Source organism: Schistocerca serialis, chromosome 9 (assembly GCF_023864345.2).
Source record: "Schistocerca serialis cubense isolate TAMUIC-IGC-003099 chromosome 9, iqSchSeri2.2, whole genome shotgun sequence".
Lineage (NCBI taxonomy): Eukaryota > Metazoa > Arthropoda > Insecta > Orthoptera > Acrididae > Schistocerca > Schistocerca serialis.
This window is the reverse complement of record NC_064646.1, coordinates 168,285,190-168,303,962: the sequence shown is the minus strand read 5'-3', so window position 1 is coordinate 168,303,962 and position 18,773 is coordinate 168,285,190. Positions and strand designations below refer to the sequence as shown.

General features: G+C 42.9%; 1 protein-coding gene across 1 annotated transcript in view; it reads right to left on the bottom strand.

Moving 5' to 3' along the window:
- Positions 1-18,773, bottom strand: part of LOC126419453 (odorant receptor Or2-like) — a 113,776-nt gene that overhangs the window by 12,886 nt on the left and 82,117 nt on the right. The window contains exons 6-7 of the mRNA XM_050086641.1: positions 15,750-15,848; positions 5,731-5,886 (exon numbers count right to left, since the gene is read on the bottom strand). Of these exons, the coding sequence (XP_049942598.1) occupies positions 5,731-5,886; positions 15,750-15,848 (255 nt within the window). The remainder of the gene's footprint in view (positions 1-5,730; positions 5,887-15,749; positions 15,849-18,773) is intronic.

The following is an 18,773-nucleotide window of genomic DNA, read 5'->3' as shown; positions in this document are numbered from 1 at the left end:
CTGCTCAAATTAGCCGCTGGCTATGAAGACAATATTTTGACACAGATAACGAGCTGCAGTCCAGAGTAGAAAATTGTCGAAAAGCACTGGCGGCTGTCTTCTATAACGAGGGAATTGAAAAGTTGGTACAACGCAACAACAGATATCTAAGTCTGAGAGGCGACTGTGTAGAGAAGTACCTGGAAGGTGTATCTAACCGTCTCAAATAAAACAGTTTTTATTTTCACTGTGGTTTCCATTTCACGACCTATCGTTCCGTACCTTCCGAATAGCCCGCGTACTTCCCAATAACTAAACTGGTACTCCATGTTAACAATGTTCTCTTCTTCAGAAATGCTCTTCTGGTTTTTGTCGCCAGTCCTGTTTCGGGACAAGGTGTATGTAACCCTTCGCTCGCTGTCGTTTATCCCTGTAGGATTTCCTAGAGTGTAGCTTAGTTAACACTGACAAAAGTTTCTGTAATCTATGTATTCTGTCTGTAACCTATCTTCTAAATCGTAAGGTCAGTATTGCCTCAGGTGTTGCTATATTTGCCTGGTACCCAGACTGACCTCCCCCGAGGTCGGCCTCCGCCAGTTTCTCTATTCTTCGGTAAATAACTCGTGTCACTTCTTCGCGATCATTGAAAATCGTCTGCTGCTACACACATTTCAAGCTGCATATTGACGTGACCGTCGCTGGGCATTTGTCTGTTTCAGAGGGCTTGTTATCTAGCTGTGTGCTGCAGTAGTATATCGCTAGGTAGAAACTGTAAGGCAGGTCTCAGTAAGGGCTCTGGCCTTTGACGTGAGTCAGCCAATAGCAAAGCTCGGCGGCAGAATCGGTTCACAAGGCCGCGCAGTCGGCGGACAAAGGCGCAGTTTCAGCTCTTCCGTTTGCTGCTGTGACGCAGTGCCGTTCTGTTTAGTGCAAACACTTTGTCTTGTGATAATGAAATTAGCCGTTGAAGCAGCTTTGTTCTGGATTGTGGTGAGATGGCTGTTCGCTAGCACTCTTTCACTTCATTTACTTGCGCATCATTTACGTAATTAGTTCTTCAAATTGTGGATCACTGAATTTCTTTACACAAGATACTTCGCAGTCGTATTTAAAGTAGGTAACGTAGGCAACGTTAGGTCTTTGTTAGATTCACAACTTTAATACACCAAGTGGGAATCAACATCCAATTTTATTCAGTCATGTGGGCTTGCAAGTTACTTATCTCATTGCTCTACCACTCATCCAATAATATTTCGGGCATTAATGGTTTTTTTTTTTTTTTTTTGTCTGTTATGGATGGTCATCTAAAGATACGTGGAAACTAACAACAATAATAAACTAGAACCGACGTTTTGGCCGAACTGCAACGGCCTTCCTCAGGCCGCGACTGGTTTTGCATGGGTCTTCTATTTATTACAGACTATCGATGTCTGACGTCACTGTTGTAAAACTTTTAATTGGCGTTCTAATATGATTGGCTAGTCATGACGTAAGGGAAGATGGAAGGAAAGAGGCTATTCGTGGATGTCCATGTCGTCAGCGATTGGTAGCTGTTCGCCAATAAGCGTTCGGCTTCTGGTCGAGCAGTTTTCCTCCTGACAGTTGCTCTACAGCTGTTTGTGCAGATACCTCCGTGTCCCGGGTAGCTTCTGCCCCGCGACCGCTCGCGGCCCGTTTGACTGGGATGGCCGGCAGCCAGGACCCAGGGAGTTTGTAGCCATCTTCTCTGTTGATGTTGTCAGGCTGCTTAGTAATTTCAATCGCCTCCCGTATTTTGCGTTCTCGCATCCACGATTCTTTCGCCAGTACTCGGGCTTCCTGGAACCTGTCCACAGTCACGGTGGTGTTCCGCTATCGCCGATTTATTATGTTGTTGTAATCGTACAAAGCGTTCGTGTTCTGCTACTCGTAAGCCGACAAGATTTACGACTGGTTACTACGGTGCTACAGTTTCGCACTTTACATGGCCAAACTTTGGCATGCAATAGATTAGTGTCACTGGCTTCTGAAGAAGGCCAAATTATTTTGGCCGAAACCTGGGTAAAGATTGGTTTCTGTTTGCAACTGAGGCTGATGTGTTACATGTTCAATTGTCACAGTTGCTGATGGGGCTGCACAATGTTAAAAATTCTGAATACATTTCTTTGAAATCTCATAAAGTGTTTTGCACAAACGCGAGTGTGAGGACTTTTTAAAGAACCATTGTCGTGACGGTACTGTGGGCAAAAGGTCTTAAGTGCAGAGTGGCAATTTGTGGATCTGGTTTTGAGTGCCTCTGATAAAATTTTCTACTTCTATTTTATTTTATTCGTCACACCGTTAAGCTATTAACTATAAAATTTAAAAATGGGAGTTCAGTTTATGTTCATAAAATTAATATAGCTAATTTGGGCTAGATAGTGGTAAAACGTGTGAGTATACGAGGAAATTTAGTGTGAAAGTGTTTTCTGCGGATGATCCGCTGAAGAGGTCCCTTACCAGTAGATATTTGGAGGAGAAAGGGAGATTTAAAGAGTTAGGTAGATGTATTTCAAATGAAAATCGAATAACAGAGGGGCGTGGGATAACGCTCGCTGATTTGACTTACATAACCCTGAAAATTTCGAAATATTTGCAAAATATTTTGATCAGCTTCTTAATTGTTCTAAACCATCCGTAAGCTCGAACTCGAACACGATGAAAATCTGGAAAAAAAGTATTCTAAACCACCAAGGAAGACGTTATTAAAACCTTATTAAGCTGCTGGAGGAGACTCTATTACAGCAGAACTTTTGAAATTGTCTCTATCAAAAATAAAAAAGAGCCAAAATTAATGTTTCAGAAAACTCAGAAAACAGAAAAACTCCCAGGAGTATGGAAGGTGGCCCTGATAAATCTACTACAGAAGAAAGGCAATAAACTAATGTTAACAACAACACAGGAATTTCTTTGCAATCAGTTGCATAGAACAAGTTCTCCAAGACTAGACTAAGCGGGTAGAAACAACACTGAAGAGTAATTTAGATGAATAGCAAGGTAATTTTAGGAAAGGCCCCTCATGTTCTCAACGAATATTTAATCTGAAGTCAGTCATTTGCCACAAATTACTGAATGCAAAAGATAAGTATTTTACCTTGAAACTGTGTGTAGCGTATCGTGTAAGCGTACGGTATTTTTAAAGCCGTATTGTCACGACTACACCATGGACGCGTAGTCTAAAGCATAGATGGGTAATTCGTGGACCTGGGTTCAGTTCCCATAGACGCCAAAAATTTGTTTTCCCTTTTATTTTATTCCTTGAAATGTAAAACTATTAATTATTAAGTTATTATTAAAACAGTTCAGTTTATATACGCAAAATTAATATATTCAACTTAATTATGATTACTACCATGTAATTCAAAAGGCTATAGACCACCACATTGTATCACATTTGTATAATTTTGCACGAGCTGGGTATAGGGCGTCACTGGGTGCACAGTACCATCAAAAATGTTCAAATGTGTGTGAAATCTTATGGGGCTTAACTGATAAGGTCATCAGTCTCTAAGCTTACACACTACTTAACCTAAATTATCCTAAGGACAAACACACACACCCATGCCCGAGGCAGGACTCGAACCTCCGCCGGGACCAGCCGCACAGTCCCTGACTGCACCGCCTTAGACCGTTCGGCTACAGTACCATCACCTATGGTTCGCGTACCTGGTAACACGGACAGCAGCTGTTACATTTCAAATGTGTTAAGGGTTGTGACTGCATCATTAAACGAGATTACGTAAGACCGCGTGTTGGCTATTCTGTTCTGCCCTATCTCGACTGTTACCCTGGCCAGCATAATCTCCATGGTGTAAATGTCGTACAGCGTTGTTGGCCAGGAAATCCCACAGGGACAGTTCAGCAGCCAGTCGGAAATGGTGTTCTTCCCCTGTGCACATTGGCCCCTTCCTTTACGGATATGTAAGAGATGTGTCGTATGGGGATTTGTTGAGTTCAGGTGAGCGTAATGGATGAGTTTGTAGCATAGCCTTATGTTTGTGTCGTATATTGATGGTGATAGAAGGGAGGGAGTGAAACTAGGTACCAGCACACAGCCTACTTCTCTCAGATAGCACCAAACAGGCACCAATCTTAATGTCCCAATCTTATGGACTGGAAATGGAAATGAGCGTTTGGCGTCATTGGCCGGGAGGCCCCCCGCGGGGCAGGTCCGGCCGCCATATCGCAGGTCTTATTACATTCGGCGCCACATTGGGCGACCTGCACGCCGGATGGGGATGAAATGATGATGAACACAACACAACACCCAGTCCCTGAGCGGAGAAAATCTCCGACCCAGCCGGGAATCGAACCCGGGCCCAGAGGACGGCAATCCGTCACGCTGACCACTCAGCTACTGGGGCGGACATCTTATGGACTGATCAGCATCAACAGTGACACATGTCCTCACTTCATGACACGCTGTGGAGAGGTTCGAAATTTAATCCAGGACATTGGCGCAAAGACTGATGACCAGAATCTTTATACCACCATCTTGGCTCCGCTTGCCTCAAAAATACTGGCAGTTACAATTTCATCCAGCACCAGAACTCGGGCCCGCTTACCAGCATGTCGACCACTACCGCTGTATTTCCTGGGGTGGCCATGAATGTGGAGTTTATAAGTGCCATGTGGTGAAAGTTATTGTATGAATTGCTGGCGCAGTGCACCAAAGAGTAATCAAAAGCATTGTGTTGCAATGTGTTCCATGGACATTAGAGATTCTGTGTCTGAACTTTCTATTCTATTATCGTCTTCTTCTGTTATTGGACTTGAAGAGAAAAGAACGATTGTCTGAAGGTCATCTTGCTGTAATTTTCTATGTAAGTTTAAAACTCAGAAAAAATATAGTTGTTCATAACTTAAGATTTGTGTACAGGATTCAATAATGTGTATTCTTCAACCTTGCTTGCCATGAGTAGACGTGGCCTTAACGGAATATTGACCATTGTTAGGCCCCATACTAGAAAATAATCAGTAATTTTCTTTCAGCTCATCTTCGAGATGTGCCGCCGGTTATGACACTAAACTTTCTTTTAGATTCCACGAGCTATGTGGCCGCTACGAATAATTTAATATACTTTCAGATTTTCTGAAGGTTGCAAGATAATATCCCAAGCAGAAAGGTCTGGTTACAGGATTCTAGTTCTAGTATAAGATTTCATCTGCAAAAGTTTAGGCTTGTTATCTTATATTGGTATTCGAGACGAAACCACGATCTTGAATTACGGGTTCCATTACTCCACATTGAACTGACATACGAAATATTATCGGATGCTATAAGCACATGAGTTTTAACTATACTCTGGATATACGTACATAGGGGAATATCTGTTATGATTCAAGAGAGAGACAATTAGTTATTTATAATCCTGTAACCACCCTGAGTACTGAGCTAGTTTGCTGATTGCTGATCCGCGTCGTCTAAATTAAAAATACGGTACATTACACTGTTCATAGTATTATTAGTTATTTATCTTTCGTTTTGACGTCACTTTATTCAAAGATATCAAAGCAGAAAAATAAATTTAAAATTTTATGACGTTACATTACACGGTGCAAGCACTGTGCGCTAAATTTCGTACCCAGTACGTCCCCCAATCACCCACAAATTAGACATGTAATCTTCCTATTGTACTGTATATACACTATAAGAAAATTTCGTTATTCGTTATCCTCCCTGATCTTATAATTTTAACGGTCATTAGTGTAGATAAAACGAAGAGTACGCACCAGCAGGAATGTCTCGCGGGTGAGTCCATAGAGCTTGCAGGCAGTGAGCTTGACGGGGTTCTGCAGGCGAGCCATCATGATGCGCAAGGAGCGCTTCAAACTGGGGTCCGCATCTGGCCAGGCACAGCTGTACGCCGACAACTGCAGCTTCTCGCTCTGCAACAGCCGTAACATAACATAACATAACAGCGTTATACTGGCCGCTTCGTGGCCACCTGCCAGGGCGCCTTATACAACAAGCGAGCATTTTCGTAGCTGGTCAACGGTGATGGGATGAGACGGACGATATGTATACAGGATCAGAGAGTTAAGGCAGAACGATTAAGTATAACGTGATATTTCTAAATGGGACAAACTATAGGAAGCGGTCTCTGAGAGGATGAAGGACACAAAAGGCCATGTGGACATATGGCTAGTTCCCAGTGGGGTATACCCACGCGAAGTTTGAGGTAAAAAGATCTTTGATAATGATTCCAGTATCAGCACCAGACAGCTTAGAGTAAGCCAGAAGACCACGTGGAATATTCTCCACCACAGCTGCCAATATCCATATGACGTACAATGTGTGCTGGCCCTTTTACCTATGGATTTACCTCCCGCTCTTTCATCACATATGGCGGCACGTTGTGGGATTTCTGTTATACTTCCTATTCACAGATGGGCCTACTTTTACAAGGGGCGGTATCGTCAACATTCACAACACACCACCGTCCGTTCTGGGCGAGCGCTTCTAGGCGCTTCAGTCTGGAACCACGCTGCTACTACAGTCACAGGTTTGAATCCTGCCTCGGGCATGGATGTGTGTGATGTTCTAAGGTTAGTTAGGTTAAGTAGTTGTAATTCTAGGGGACTGATGACCTCAAATGTTAAGTCCCACAGTGCTCAGAGTTATTTGAACCATTTCACAACACACCCCTGAGGGCTACGGAAATTCCCCTTGTGTGGTGTGGTGGCAGCGGACCATCAGTACTGGTTCAGTGTGTGGATTGGATTACAGGCGACTAACATGTAGGACCAGTCATCCTTCCACTGTGCTTCTCCTGTTGGAAGATGAAATTTAATGTGGCTACTGCATGACGGTGCTCCAGCTCACCGCCCTCTTGAGTGTCGAGCCAAAATATTAGCAGAAAAGGAACACTCCCGCTTGCCCATTGTGTTGTCGTATATGATTTCAATCATTAAAAGCTACACTGCCACAAACCTTTTATCTGCACATTCAAGGGGGTATACCTCCCTTGGAACTCATTTCTGGTCATATGTCCATACGACCTGTTTTGCTTCTTATTCTGTCAGGGACATTGTCCTGCAGTTTGCCCATATTTAGTAAAATCGACCTGTGTACACTCGTACTGTTGTAATTATCTCACCCTGTATACAAACTGTCCGTCTCATTCCATCGTTCTCACCAGCCAATGACCATCAACAGTATCACTTGCCTTCACTTCATTCCACACTTTAGAGTGGTTCTAAATTTAATCAATCACATTGACGCTAAGATTGGTGATCAGCCACTCTGCACCACCACCTCTTCTCCTCTTGCATGCGAAGTACTGGTAGTGAACGTTTGATCCACCAACAGGATTCGAGCCACACACCTCTTAGTCGAGCGCCACTACACAGACGTGTAATAGCGACCTCGGCTATGGAGACAGGTACGGCCACAATAAAATTATTGCAATAAACATGGGTCCAGAAAATCGTACTTTATGAGATCTGAATACGTGTTCGTAGGAGGTGCTCAACGTGATTTCCATCCATGACAATACATCCCTTTACACTACGCTGTAAGGAATTACACACTCTTCGAACTTTCGCTGAAGTTCCTGTAGTATTTGCACGTCTGCACAAAACTTAGTTCACTAGCCTTAAAAAGATTGGGAACTACCGATATATGTACTCCATAATTCTAGTGTAACTCAAAGGTGAGAGGATAATTTTCTAACCAGTAGAATACATCAGAGTGCAAAGTAGTTACTACTGACCAATAATATGGTTATTGTAAATGCGGAGCAATACTTCGCCCTTATGTGACATGCGTTTGATAAGGTTATTGGCGAGTTAATGAGAGATTTGTTACCCCACTCAAGAAGAGAACACCAGTTCTGAGTGTATCATCAGAGGTGCTGTAGTAGGAGAGAAGAGGAGAGGACAGGAAATTGGTGCAAAGCGCTCTCCGACGCATACTATATTGCAGCAAGTGAGGAAGATACGTATATGTAGCTAGCTTAGCTGCAACATAGGTTCCAATTAAATCTCGGATTGGTCCAATAAGATTCGTGTCCGAATAATGTGCTGTTCACGGTATTTGACTGATATTTGCACTTTGTAGAATATCGATAACCAATTGTGCTCTATAGAACTAACTTCGTCTTGCATAAAAAGAACATATGAGGAAATAAAATTAATTATGGGACATACGTTGCCCCGAGTGGTCAACAACCTTTCTTGTTTAGCAACAATCCGCTGGCCGTCACGTTTCCGCACGTGATCTGAAGATAGTAGTCATAGAGACCAAAACAGATCTTATAGTTAATGTGCAATCGCGACTTTAAATGAAATGTTATACAGAAAAAATTATGCAAGATGTCACCCTTGTACCGTCGAACGATCAAGTTACGTTCCGGATAACACGAGGATCCATTCCCCCGCTCAGTGTTGAACCCTGCTCTTACCATCTGTGCCTCACTGCGATATTAGAACGTACAGCTCACCAACGTAGTATTCCGCACTCTCTGTATAGAAAAGCGTCCTCCTTCAGGCTGGACTCTAAATCATAGCTCGTCAGACAACCAAACGCACCGACTGAGATGGCGATGTGGTTAGATACCGGACTAGCATTCGACAGAAGTTTTCCATTGCTCACCTAAATCGCATGTGGTAAATGTCAGGTTCCTTCTTCTTAAAAGAACATGGTCGATTTTCCTCGTCATTCTTCCCAATCCGGAATCTATAATGATCTTTTCATCGACGAGAGTTTACCTTCATAATCAAACCTGATTCCAATCAGCGTCGCCTTGCCAACGAGCTCCTCTACCCGGAATCCTAGAGGTACTATGCTATAGCGTTGATAAAAATACATACAAGTGCGTGAAAGAGCATCATCCCGAAGATGAATACGAATTGGTTTGATCGAAATGACCTCTTAAAGTTTACAAGTTGAATAGAATCCTGCCGCGTCTTCCGATTTGCAGTGAGCAAAATGTAACGACTGTCTCACGTTGCAGCTGTACGTGGGCAAAGTGTAGGTTAGCTTTCTTCGCATCCATTGGGTTTTCTCAACAAGAGCCAAAAGCCTTGGACGATAACATGCGAAACTTCAACTGCATTTACTACAGAAATCTGTGACTCGCCGTTTCTATTCTGCGAATGGACGTCATGCCAATAATCCTTCCATAATCGCACTACATTTACTAGTATCGAAGAGAGCACTAGTATCGAATACCTTCGTCTCTTGGAATCCAGTGATGTAGCAATACGACTCTTATCTGTGACTACACGATCTTTTCCTCCTTCCTGTAGTAGTTATCAGCGATTCTATTCAAAGTCGTCTTAGTTACATTTTTTCCGTTTAATAGTATACGTATACCTCCTTCACCTCTCAAGCTATCAGCTGTGCAACATTCCGCTCTCTAGAAATAAAATCTTAAAACGGAGAGGATGATGTACTACCTTCTCCGACAATAAAAGTGACGTACCACGAAGGAATTATCGAAATTGAAACAAAATCGGTATATGTCACGTACGTGTACAGACAAACAAATGATTACAGTTTAAGAAAAATCGCATAATTTTTTCAAGAGAAAGAGCTACACAAATTGAGCAAGTCAATAACGCTTTGGTCCATCTCTGACCCTCATGCAAGCAGTTACTCGACTTGGCATTGATTGATAGAGATGTTGGATGTCCTACTGAGTGATATCGTGCCAGATTCTGTCCATTTAGTGAAGTATTCCTCACTCGGATTATTACCACAAGATCACAAGTAGATGTAGTTAAACTTCGTTTATTTGAAAAAGTAAACTTCGAATACAAACAGTTTGCTGTTTCTGATGCAGGTCAACAAAAGAGAAAAAACGTTCTTCAGAAATTCTTCTTAGTAATGTGAAGAAAACGTTCGTCACGAGAAATTGTTCTCCAGCTAAAGAAAATAGATTCCTGAATGCGTAGATTATGTTCTCTTGAGAAATGAAAGGGCAACGGCCTTGCCGCAGTGGATATACCGGTTCCCGTGAGATCACCGAAGTTAAGCGCTGTTAGGCGTGGCCGGCGCTCGGATGGGTGACCATCCAGCCGCCATGCGCTGTTGCCATTTTTCGGGGTGCACTCAGCCTCGTGATGCCAATTGAGGAGCTACTCGACCGAATAGTAGCGGCTTCGGTCAAGAATACCATCTTACGACCGGGAGAGCAGTGTGCTGACCCCACGCCCCCACGTCCGGATGACCAAGGTGTCGTCCGGTCCGAGGTGGTGTCCAGACAGTAATGGTACAACAGTTGCTGGCTGGCGAAGACGAAAGTCGCTCTAGCCGGCTCTGGATGGGGGCAGAAATATTCGAGCGGAGCAAGTTACAATTTTCCTATTGGCTATCTAAGGTCTGGCAGATGCAGCAAGAGGTGCGTGTATGGAGCAGCCTCTTTTGCTATATTCTGTGCACTCTGCCTGGTTACGGGGAGGCCCTCTGGGGGCTGAGCCGGATACCGCGGAAACCACCCGCAGGGGCCGAGTTGACGATAACCCACTAAGAACAGATACGTTGCGGGTTGGCGGCGTCGAAGGCGAAGGTGAGAGACGTGCCATTTAGAGCGTTAGACTGTCAAAATCCCGAGTTCGTTGTAAAGCCTGCCTATAATGCTCCAAACGTTCTCAAGTGGGAGGACATCCGGCGGCTTTGCTGGCAAAGGTAGGGTTTGGCAATCACTCTCGCCGTGTGCGGGCGGGCACTGTCTTGCTGAAATGTAAGCCAAGGATGGCTTGCCATGAAGGGCAACAAAACTGGACGCAAAGTATCGTTGACATACCGCTGTGCTGTAAGAGTGTCGCGGATGACAACCAAAGGGGTCCTGCTATGAAAAAAAATGGCACCCCAGACCATCCTGGGCTTGCATTTTACCAATATTATGTCTGTTCGCACACGGCGGGAGTTTCTATTGCTTTTCTTCGCGATTTCCAAACCCTACCTTGACCAGTAAGGTCAAATTGAGGACGCTTGGGGCCCTTCAAGCAGCTTGGGATTTTGACGATCTGACCCTCCAATTAGACAGGATTTGGAAGGTATCCTTCAGAACGTCAATCAACTCTACCAATGCCGAACCAAATAATTGCGATTTGTGGTGTGTCATTTTGTTACTTTTTATTTTTTATTTCATTTTCTTAAAGTGCAATTTAAAGAGAATGAAACATTTCAAAGTGTTTTCATTATAGGATGATTTGCATTGATGTTATTAAAATCACCCATCATCCCTGCTTTTCATTCTTTAGAAATAGAGTTGTAGAGAAGCACTGCACTTCTTTGCGCAGGAAGCAACTGCGGCGGGAAAGGATAATTAGTGAGGGGAAGGTTGACTGGAGATGTAATGATTTGAACATCGCTAGATCAAGGGTACTAGGGTGTTAAAACGGAAGGGAGTGGCGATGTAAGTGGGTCGGTTTTGTGGTAGGATACGTGAGTTGGAATTTGCGCAAGAAAGAACGAAGCCCGACAATGATTATAGGAAAGATATGAGGAAAAGGGAAAGATTAGGCGTCAGCATCCTATGGAGGACAAAATCCTTAGAGCTGGACCACAAGCTCAGATTGGGCAAGCATAGGGAAGGCACTCGGCTGATTCTTTAGAAAAAGAAATCCCAACATTTTCCTTAAGTGGTTTTGGGAACCAATGGGAAAGTTAAATTAGAGTGGCTGTCTTGTGATCTGAACCCCACTCCTACCGAATGTGAGTCCAGTGGCATAAATACAGCACCACACAAATCGAGGAGAGAGTAGGAACTGAATGGCGGCAGTAGAATCTGATAAAGGTAATGATGGGGATGGGCGAGTTAGATATGATTTCATAGACTAGGATTGTCTGTCTGTTGTACCACTGGGAGAGGAAATGGACTATGTTGGACGGTGTAGAAGCATGCGGCCGAGGAAATCTGTTTGTATAGGGGCAGGGGGCATATCCCGATTAGAGCGAACCAATAGAGTGCTTGGAGTATGATTTAGGACAATTTTGCGTGTTGCGGAGTTCTGATGAATAGGGCGGTTGTAAATGGCATTGTTGAAGACCTCAGGACGAAAACTGCACGTGGTTCATCTTATTTTATAGCTTAAATTGTTGAGTTGGAGCCCATGAATCTTGTATTTCTTGACAGTGAAACGGAAGTTTAGCAAAATAGGTGGTGTAGGAGGAGATAGTTTTAGCGTGTTACCGGTCCGGACGATAAATATAGAGAGAGATCAGATCGGAACATAGGGGCAAGCACAAAAACGTATAGAATAAAAGCTTACCTGCGTGGATTTGTAGAACTGCAATTACAATGGGAACTTCGTTCTTTAATACTGACAGAAATTAACCCGCTCCTAATATGCGAGTTTCGAATGGACATCCATTATGTAACAGCTTAATAGCTGAGAGACACAAATCACCTTCTACAGTAACAAAAGATCTGAGATTAGTATGAGTTTAAGAGGTATGTGCTGCCTGCGATATGTAAGCTATAAGAGAATCTGAGACCAAAGAGCAGTGTTGACTGCAGTACGAACTGTGTAGCAGTAGCAGTAAGTTGTTGCTAGCGAGCAGTCGCCTGTCTGCGCTTGTCAGTCCAGTCTGGTGTATCATGTTGGCTGGGCCGGTCGCGGTGCAGCGATGCCGGAGCCTTAGTATTATTGTATAAGGTAAAAATCAGCCTCGCGCAAATCTAGTAATGTTATGTGAAGTCCCATTTAAATCTTTTAAAAATGTCCTAATAATAATCTTCGTGATATAAAGTAATTTCTAACAAACATTCATTTCAATTTAAAGAATTTACTAATTTCTTCAATCCGTGATCATTCCTATTGTTGCAAAAGAAAAAATCAGTTGCTTCCTTTCATAAAATGACAAATCTATCGGCCAGCATTGCACAGAGCTGTCTCGGAAAAATTTTATATAAGAGCAGATATATTCGCCGTTTTTATTGAGGTAAGAATTTTTCCTTTTTTATTCAGAATGATCTTATTTAGAATGACGCAGCGCTGCTGTCGTCCAAATTCTACCAGTTTACTGAATTTATTTTTTATTACGAGGTTTAGGAATTTTTCTGCTTCGATCTTACATTAAATGGGAAACAAATTTTGTGTGGAGGTTAAATGTGAATGAATTTCTGTAGGGAGGTTATAAAAGGGAACCAATTTTGTTCTGAGGTTACACTAAAATTAGAATCGCTATCAATAATAATTATTTAATTACAATTTTTTTTGTGGGGAGGTTACAGAGTGCGACTCAAATTTCAGTCCGTATATTTTGATTTAAGTTTTTCGTGGTTTAGTCAGATGATAGCAGCTGAACGCCTGAATTTACATTCACAGTGAGATTAGCCACTGGTATACCAAAAAAAGTGTAAGCAGTGCAAGTTATTCAAGTTGCATCAAAGTTTCTTGGGCTGCCTAGCCCTTACATTACAATACAGAACACCTTATGATCCACCGACTACCTCCGTTAATTGTAGAGTTGCTGCAGCGGGACAATCATAGATATTCCAACGCACTACAACGTTGTTTTTGTTGTGGTCTTCAGTCCAGAGACTGGTTTGATGCAGCTCTCCATGCTACTCTATCCTGTGCAAGCTTCTTCATCCCCCAGTACCTACTGCAACCTGCACCCTTCTGAATTCATCTCTTGCCCTCCCTCTACGATTTTTACCCTCCACGCTACCCTCCAGTACTAAATTGGTGATCCCTTGATGCCTCAGAACATGTCGTACCATTCGATCCATCCGTCTTGTGAAGTTGTGCCACAAACTCCTCTTCTCCCCAATCCTATTCAATACCTCATTAGTTATGTGATCTACCCACATAATCTTCAGCATTCTTCTGTAGCACCACATTTCGAAAGCTTCTATTCCCATCTCGTCCAAACTATTTATCGTCCATGTTTCACTTCCATGGATGGCCCCCTAATACTTTCAGAAACAACTCAAAACATGGTTCAAATGGCTCTGAGCACTATGGGACTTAACATCTGTGGTCATCAGTCCCCTAGAACGTAGAACTACTTAAACCTAACTAACCTAAGGACATCACACACATCCATGACCGAGGCAGGATTCGAACCTGCGACCGTAGCAGTCGCGCGGTTCCGGACTGAGCGCCTAGAACCGCGAGACCACCGCGGCCGGCAGCAGAAACAACTTCCTGACACTTAAATCTATACTCGATGTTAACAAATTTCTCTTCTTCAGAAACGCTTTCCTTGCCATTGCCAGTCTACATTTTATATCATCTCTACTTCGACCATCATCAGTTATTTTGCTCTCCAAATAACAAAATTCCTTTACTACTTTAAGTGACTCATTTCCTAATCTAATTCCCTCAGAATCACACGACTTAATTCGACTACACTCCATTATCCTCGTTTTGCTTTTGTTGATGTTCATCTTCTATCCACTGTCCATTCCGTTCAACTGCTCTTCCAAGTTCTTTGCTGTCTCGGACAGAATTACAATGTCATCGGTGAACCTCAAAGTTTATATATCTTCTCCATGGATTTTAGTACCTACTCTGAATTTTTCTTTTGTTTCCTTTACTGCTTGCTCAATATACAGATTGAATAACATCGGGGAGAGGCTACAACTCTGTCACACACCCTTCCCAACCACTGCTTCCCTTTCATGTCCCTCGACTATTATAACTGCCATCTGGTTTCTGTACAAATTGTAAATAGCCTTTCGCTTCCTGTATTTTACCCCTGCCTCCTTCAGAATTTGAAAGAGAGTATTCCAGTCGACATTGTCAAAAGCTTTCTCTAAGTCTACAAATGCTAGAAACGTAGGTTTGCCTTTCATTGATCTATCTTCTAAGATAAGTCGTAGGGTTAGTATTGCTCACGTGTTCCAATATTTCTACGTAATCCAAACTGATCTTCCCCGAGGTCGGCTTCTACCTGTTTTTCCATTCGTCTGTAATGAATTCGTGTTAGTATTTTGCAGGCGTGACTTATTAAACTAATGTAATTTTCACATCTGTCAACACCTACTTTCTTTGGGATTGGAACTATTATATTCTTCTTGAAGTCTGAGGGTATTTCGCGTGTCTCATACATCTTGCTCACCAAATGGTAGAGTTCTGTCAGGACTGGCTCTCCCAAGCCTGTCAGTAGTTCTAATGGAATGTTGTCTACTCCCGGGGCCTTGTTTCGACTCACGTCTTTCAGTGGTCTGTCAAACTCTTCACGCAGTATCATTTCTCTCATTTCATCTTCATCGACATTTCCATTTCCATAATATTGTCCTCAAATACATCGCTCTTGTTTAGAACCTCTATATACTACTTCCACCTTTCTGCTTTCCCTTCTTTGCTTAGAACTGGGTTTCCATCTGAGCTCTTGATATTCATACAACTGGTTCTCTTTTCTCCAAAGGTCTCTTTAATTTTCCTGTAGGCAGTATCTATCTTACCCCTTGTGAGATAACCCTCTACATCCTTACATTTGTCCTCTAGCCATCCCTGCTTAGCCATTTTGCACTTCCTGTCGATCTCATTTTTGAGACGTTTGTATTCCTTTTTGCCTACTTCATTTACTGCATTTTTATATTTTCTCCTTTCATCAATTAAATTCACTATTTCGTCTGTTGCCCAAGGATTTCTACTAGCCCTCGTCTTTTTACCTACTTGATCCTCTGCTGCCTTCACTACTTGATCCCTCAAAGCTACCCAATCTTCTTTTACTGTATTGCTTTCCCCCATTCCTGTCAATTGTTCCCTTATGCTCTCTCTGAAATACATGAAAAATTATTAATGCATTTGTGCACGTACGTGGGCAGCCTACAGTATTTACTGACCTCCAAAAGCAGCTCCCCACCGTACCAGCAGTACAGGAACAGCTGGTAGAACATTGTAGCCAGGTACGTTATGTATGTGTGTAGGTACGCTCTCTCCGCCTGCAACAATTATACATAGTACATATCTCAGATACACTCATCAGCCAGAACATTATGATCACCGACCTACTATCGATATAGTCCCGTTCAGGCCATAGCGCATTAGATGGCGAGGAATGGCTGCCAGTCAGCCACACACGCGGTGCATGTAGTGTCAGTGAGTCTGCTGACCGTATGTAGAATGGCGAAGGCGCTCGATCTATTTGGCTTTGACTGAGGGCAGATTGTGACGGCCTGGAGGCTCTGCACGAGAATTTAGGAAACTGTATGACTTGTGGGGTGTTCGATGAGTACTGTGGTAAGTGCGTTAAACATGTGGCGAAAGCAAGGTGAAACAACGTCCAGACGTGGTGGGGTTGGGCGACCACATCTCCTTACAGATGTCGGATATCGTAAGCTGGACAGATTGGTAAAATAGGACAGGAGTCGATCTGTGGCAGAACTAACATCAGACTTTAATTCCGGACAGAGTACAAGTGTGTCCGAACACACAGTACACCGAACATTCCAAACGATGGCCCTCCACAGGTGACGACTCGTCCATGTGTCAAAGTTAGCACCATCACATCGGCAACTACGGCTGAAATAGGCAGTGACAATCGGCATTGGACGTTGGCGCAGCGGCATATCGTTGCATGATCTAATGAATCGCCGGCCGGTGTGGCCGTGCGGTTCTAGGCGCTCCAGTCTGGAACCGCGTGACCGCTACGGTCGCAGGTTCGAATTCTGCCTCGGGCATGGATGTGTGTGATGTCCTTAGGTTAGTTAGGTTTAAGTAGGTCTAAGTTCTAGTGGACTGATGACCACAGATGTTAAGTCCCATAGTGCTCAGAGCCATCTAATGAATCCCAATCCCTTTGTCATCATATCGTCTTCCAAGGTAACAGTTCCTTGACATCTGTACTGCAGGGCGGTAACAAGCTAGCGGCGGCTCCGTAATGCTCTGGGGAACATTCACGTGGGCATTCACGGGTCCAGTGGAGCTCGTACAGGGCACCATGTAGGTGAAGGGATATCGTACACTGGTTGCATACCACGTGCCCCTCTTCATGACGATATGTTTCACGATGGCAGCGGCAATTTTCAACAAGATTGTGCGCCATACCACAAGGCCAGGAGAGTGATGAACTGGTTCGAGGAACACAGTGGGAAGTTCCACCTGATGTGCACCCCCCCCCCCCCCCGCCCCCCACCCCCCCCCTCCTACACCCTACACACACACACACACACACTTGCCAGATCTGAACCTACTCGAACACAACTAAGATGCGACTGAATGTGGCGTCAGAGTTCATCGGCCCCTTCACCGGAATTTGCCAGAACTAGTGCCTTGTGTGTGCAGATGTGGCGCCAACTCCTTTCAGCGACCTACCAGTCTCATTGCTTCCATGCCACGAAGCGTCGCCGCTGTTATCCGTGCCAAAGGTGGACATACCGGCTGTTAGGTAGGAGGTCGTAATGCTCTGGCTGATCTGTGTATTTCGTCTATTACTGCAACAAAGACATAGATCATCAACGGTTACAGCTCCCAACAACATATGAAAAATGAATGGTCTGGAATGAGTAGAATGTGATACACTGAGGGACCAATGATGCCTTACAAGTTAACTCATTATCTATACAAGAGTTGAGTCAGGACAAAATTAAGAAATTGCTGGTAGTGTTTCAAGTAAAGTGAGCACCCCTTAACCCTCTCAAACCAAGTGGGGAGGGATGGGGTATTTTATGCATACCTTTTGAAAACTTTGTAATCTAGTCTGCTATTTAATATTTTAAAATTTTGAAAAAATATTAATTGTTCTTTTAATGAATTCTTCTACCAGATTCCATAAAAGTTTTAAATTTTTCAGGTAAACTATAGCCAACAATGTAAATATTAGTGGTAGATGTCACTTTCTCCATTGAATTTAGTATTGAATATTTTCAGGTTCATTACCTTATTTAAACATTGATATCTCTTTAAAAATACGTTATGAGTAAAATAACGTTATTGAAGTGCGTTGATATTCCTAAGTGTGTGCTAAAAATTATTGTCAGGTTGAGAACTCTAATACATATCAGGATCTCTTTACAAACTATGTTGTTAATATAGGTCAACAACAATTAACGAATTTTTTTTCATTTTTTCTGGGACTGGACATAAAGAAACACCCCTCCTTCCCCTTGATAATGCCTGATATGGAAAATTTGCTGATATTGCTTGGGTCAACATTTCAAAATCATTTTTAGGTCCACGGAATAACATTACCATCTTGATCACTACCGATTTCCAGCATATATCAATACTATAGCTATCTGTATGGTGATTAATATCATTCAATACTGAGAATTGTTCTCTGGACACGATTATGTTACGACAGTTCTAGATGCAGAAAAAATGTAGCAGCGACTAGCAGCTGCAAATATTTGAATGTGAAAAACTGAAACATTATTTCTGTATTTCAGTCCTTCAACAGCCATTTTTTAATGTATAAAATAGTATCTTCAAGCCTTTTGTCAGTTTAACTTACGTATACGAGAAGCTAAATATTGCAGCTGTTTAAAGGAAGAAGAAACTACAGACGGACACGTTTTAATGTTTTTTAATGATTTGTTGCCGTGATAGCGTTTCCTGTTCAGCGTTTGTACTCTGTTTGTGTAAATTTGCCAGTTTCTAGAGACGGAGTCTCCACACAGCCGGGAATGGATAGTGTCGCCTTGCGTTTCTCAGAATCTCCTGGGTGACATGTTGTCGTCTTTACATTCTCAGGTAATAGCTACGAGCAGTCTACAAATTAAAGCTCCTGTCAAAACCGCATCTAATGATTAGCCTGAAGTATTTGGAAATCTGGCTAATAGGGCAAAAATAATGCAAAACATTACTAAATGCTTAACTGCATTTTTTTTCCAATGCATCCCTCGTTGTCAAAAGCTACACTTTTTTCT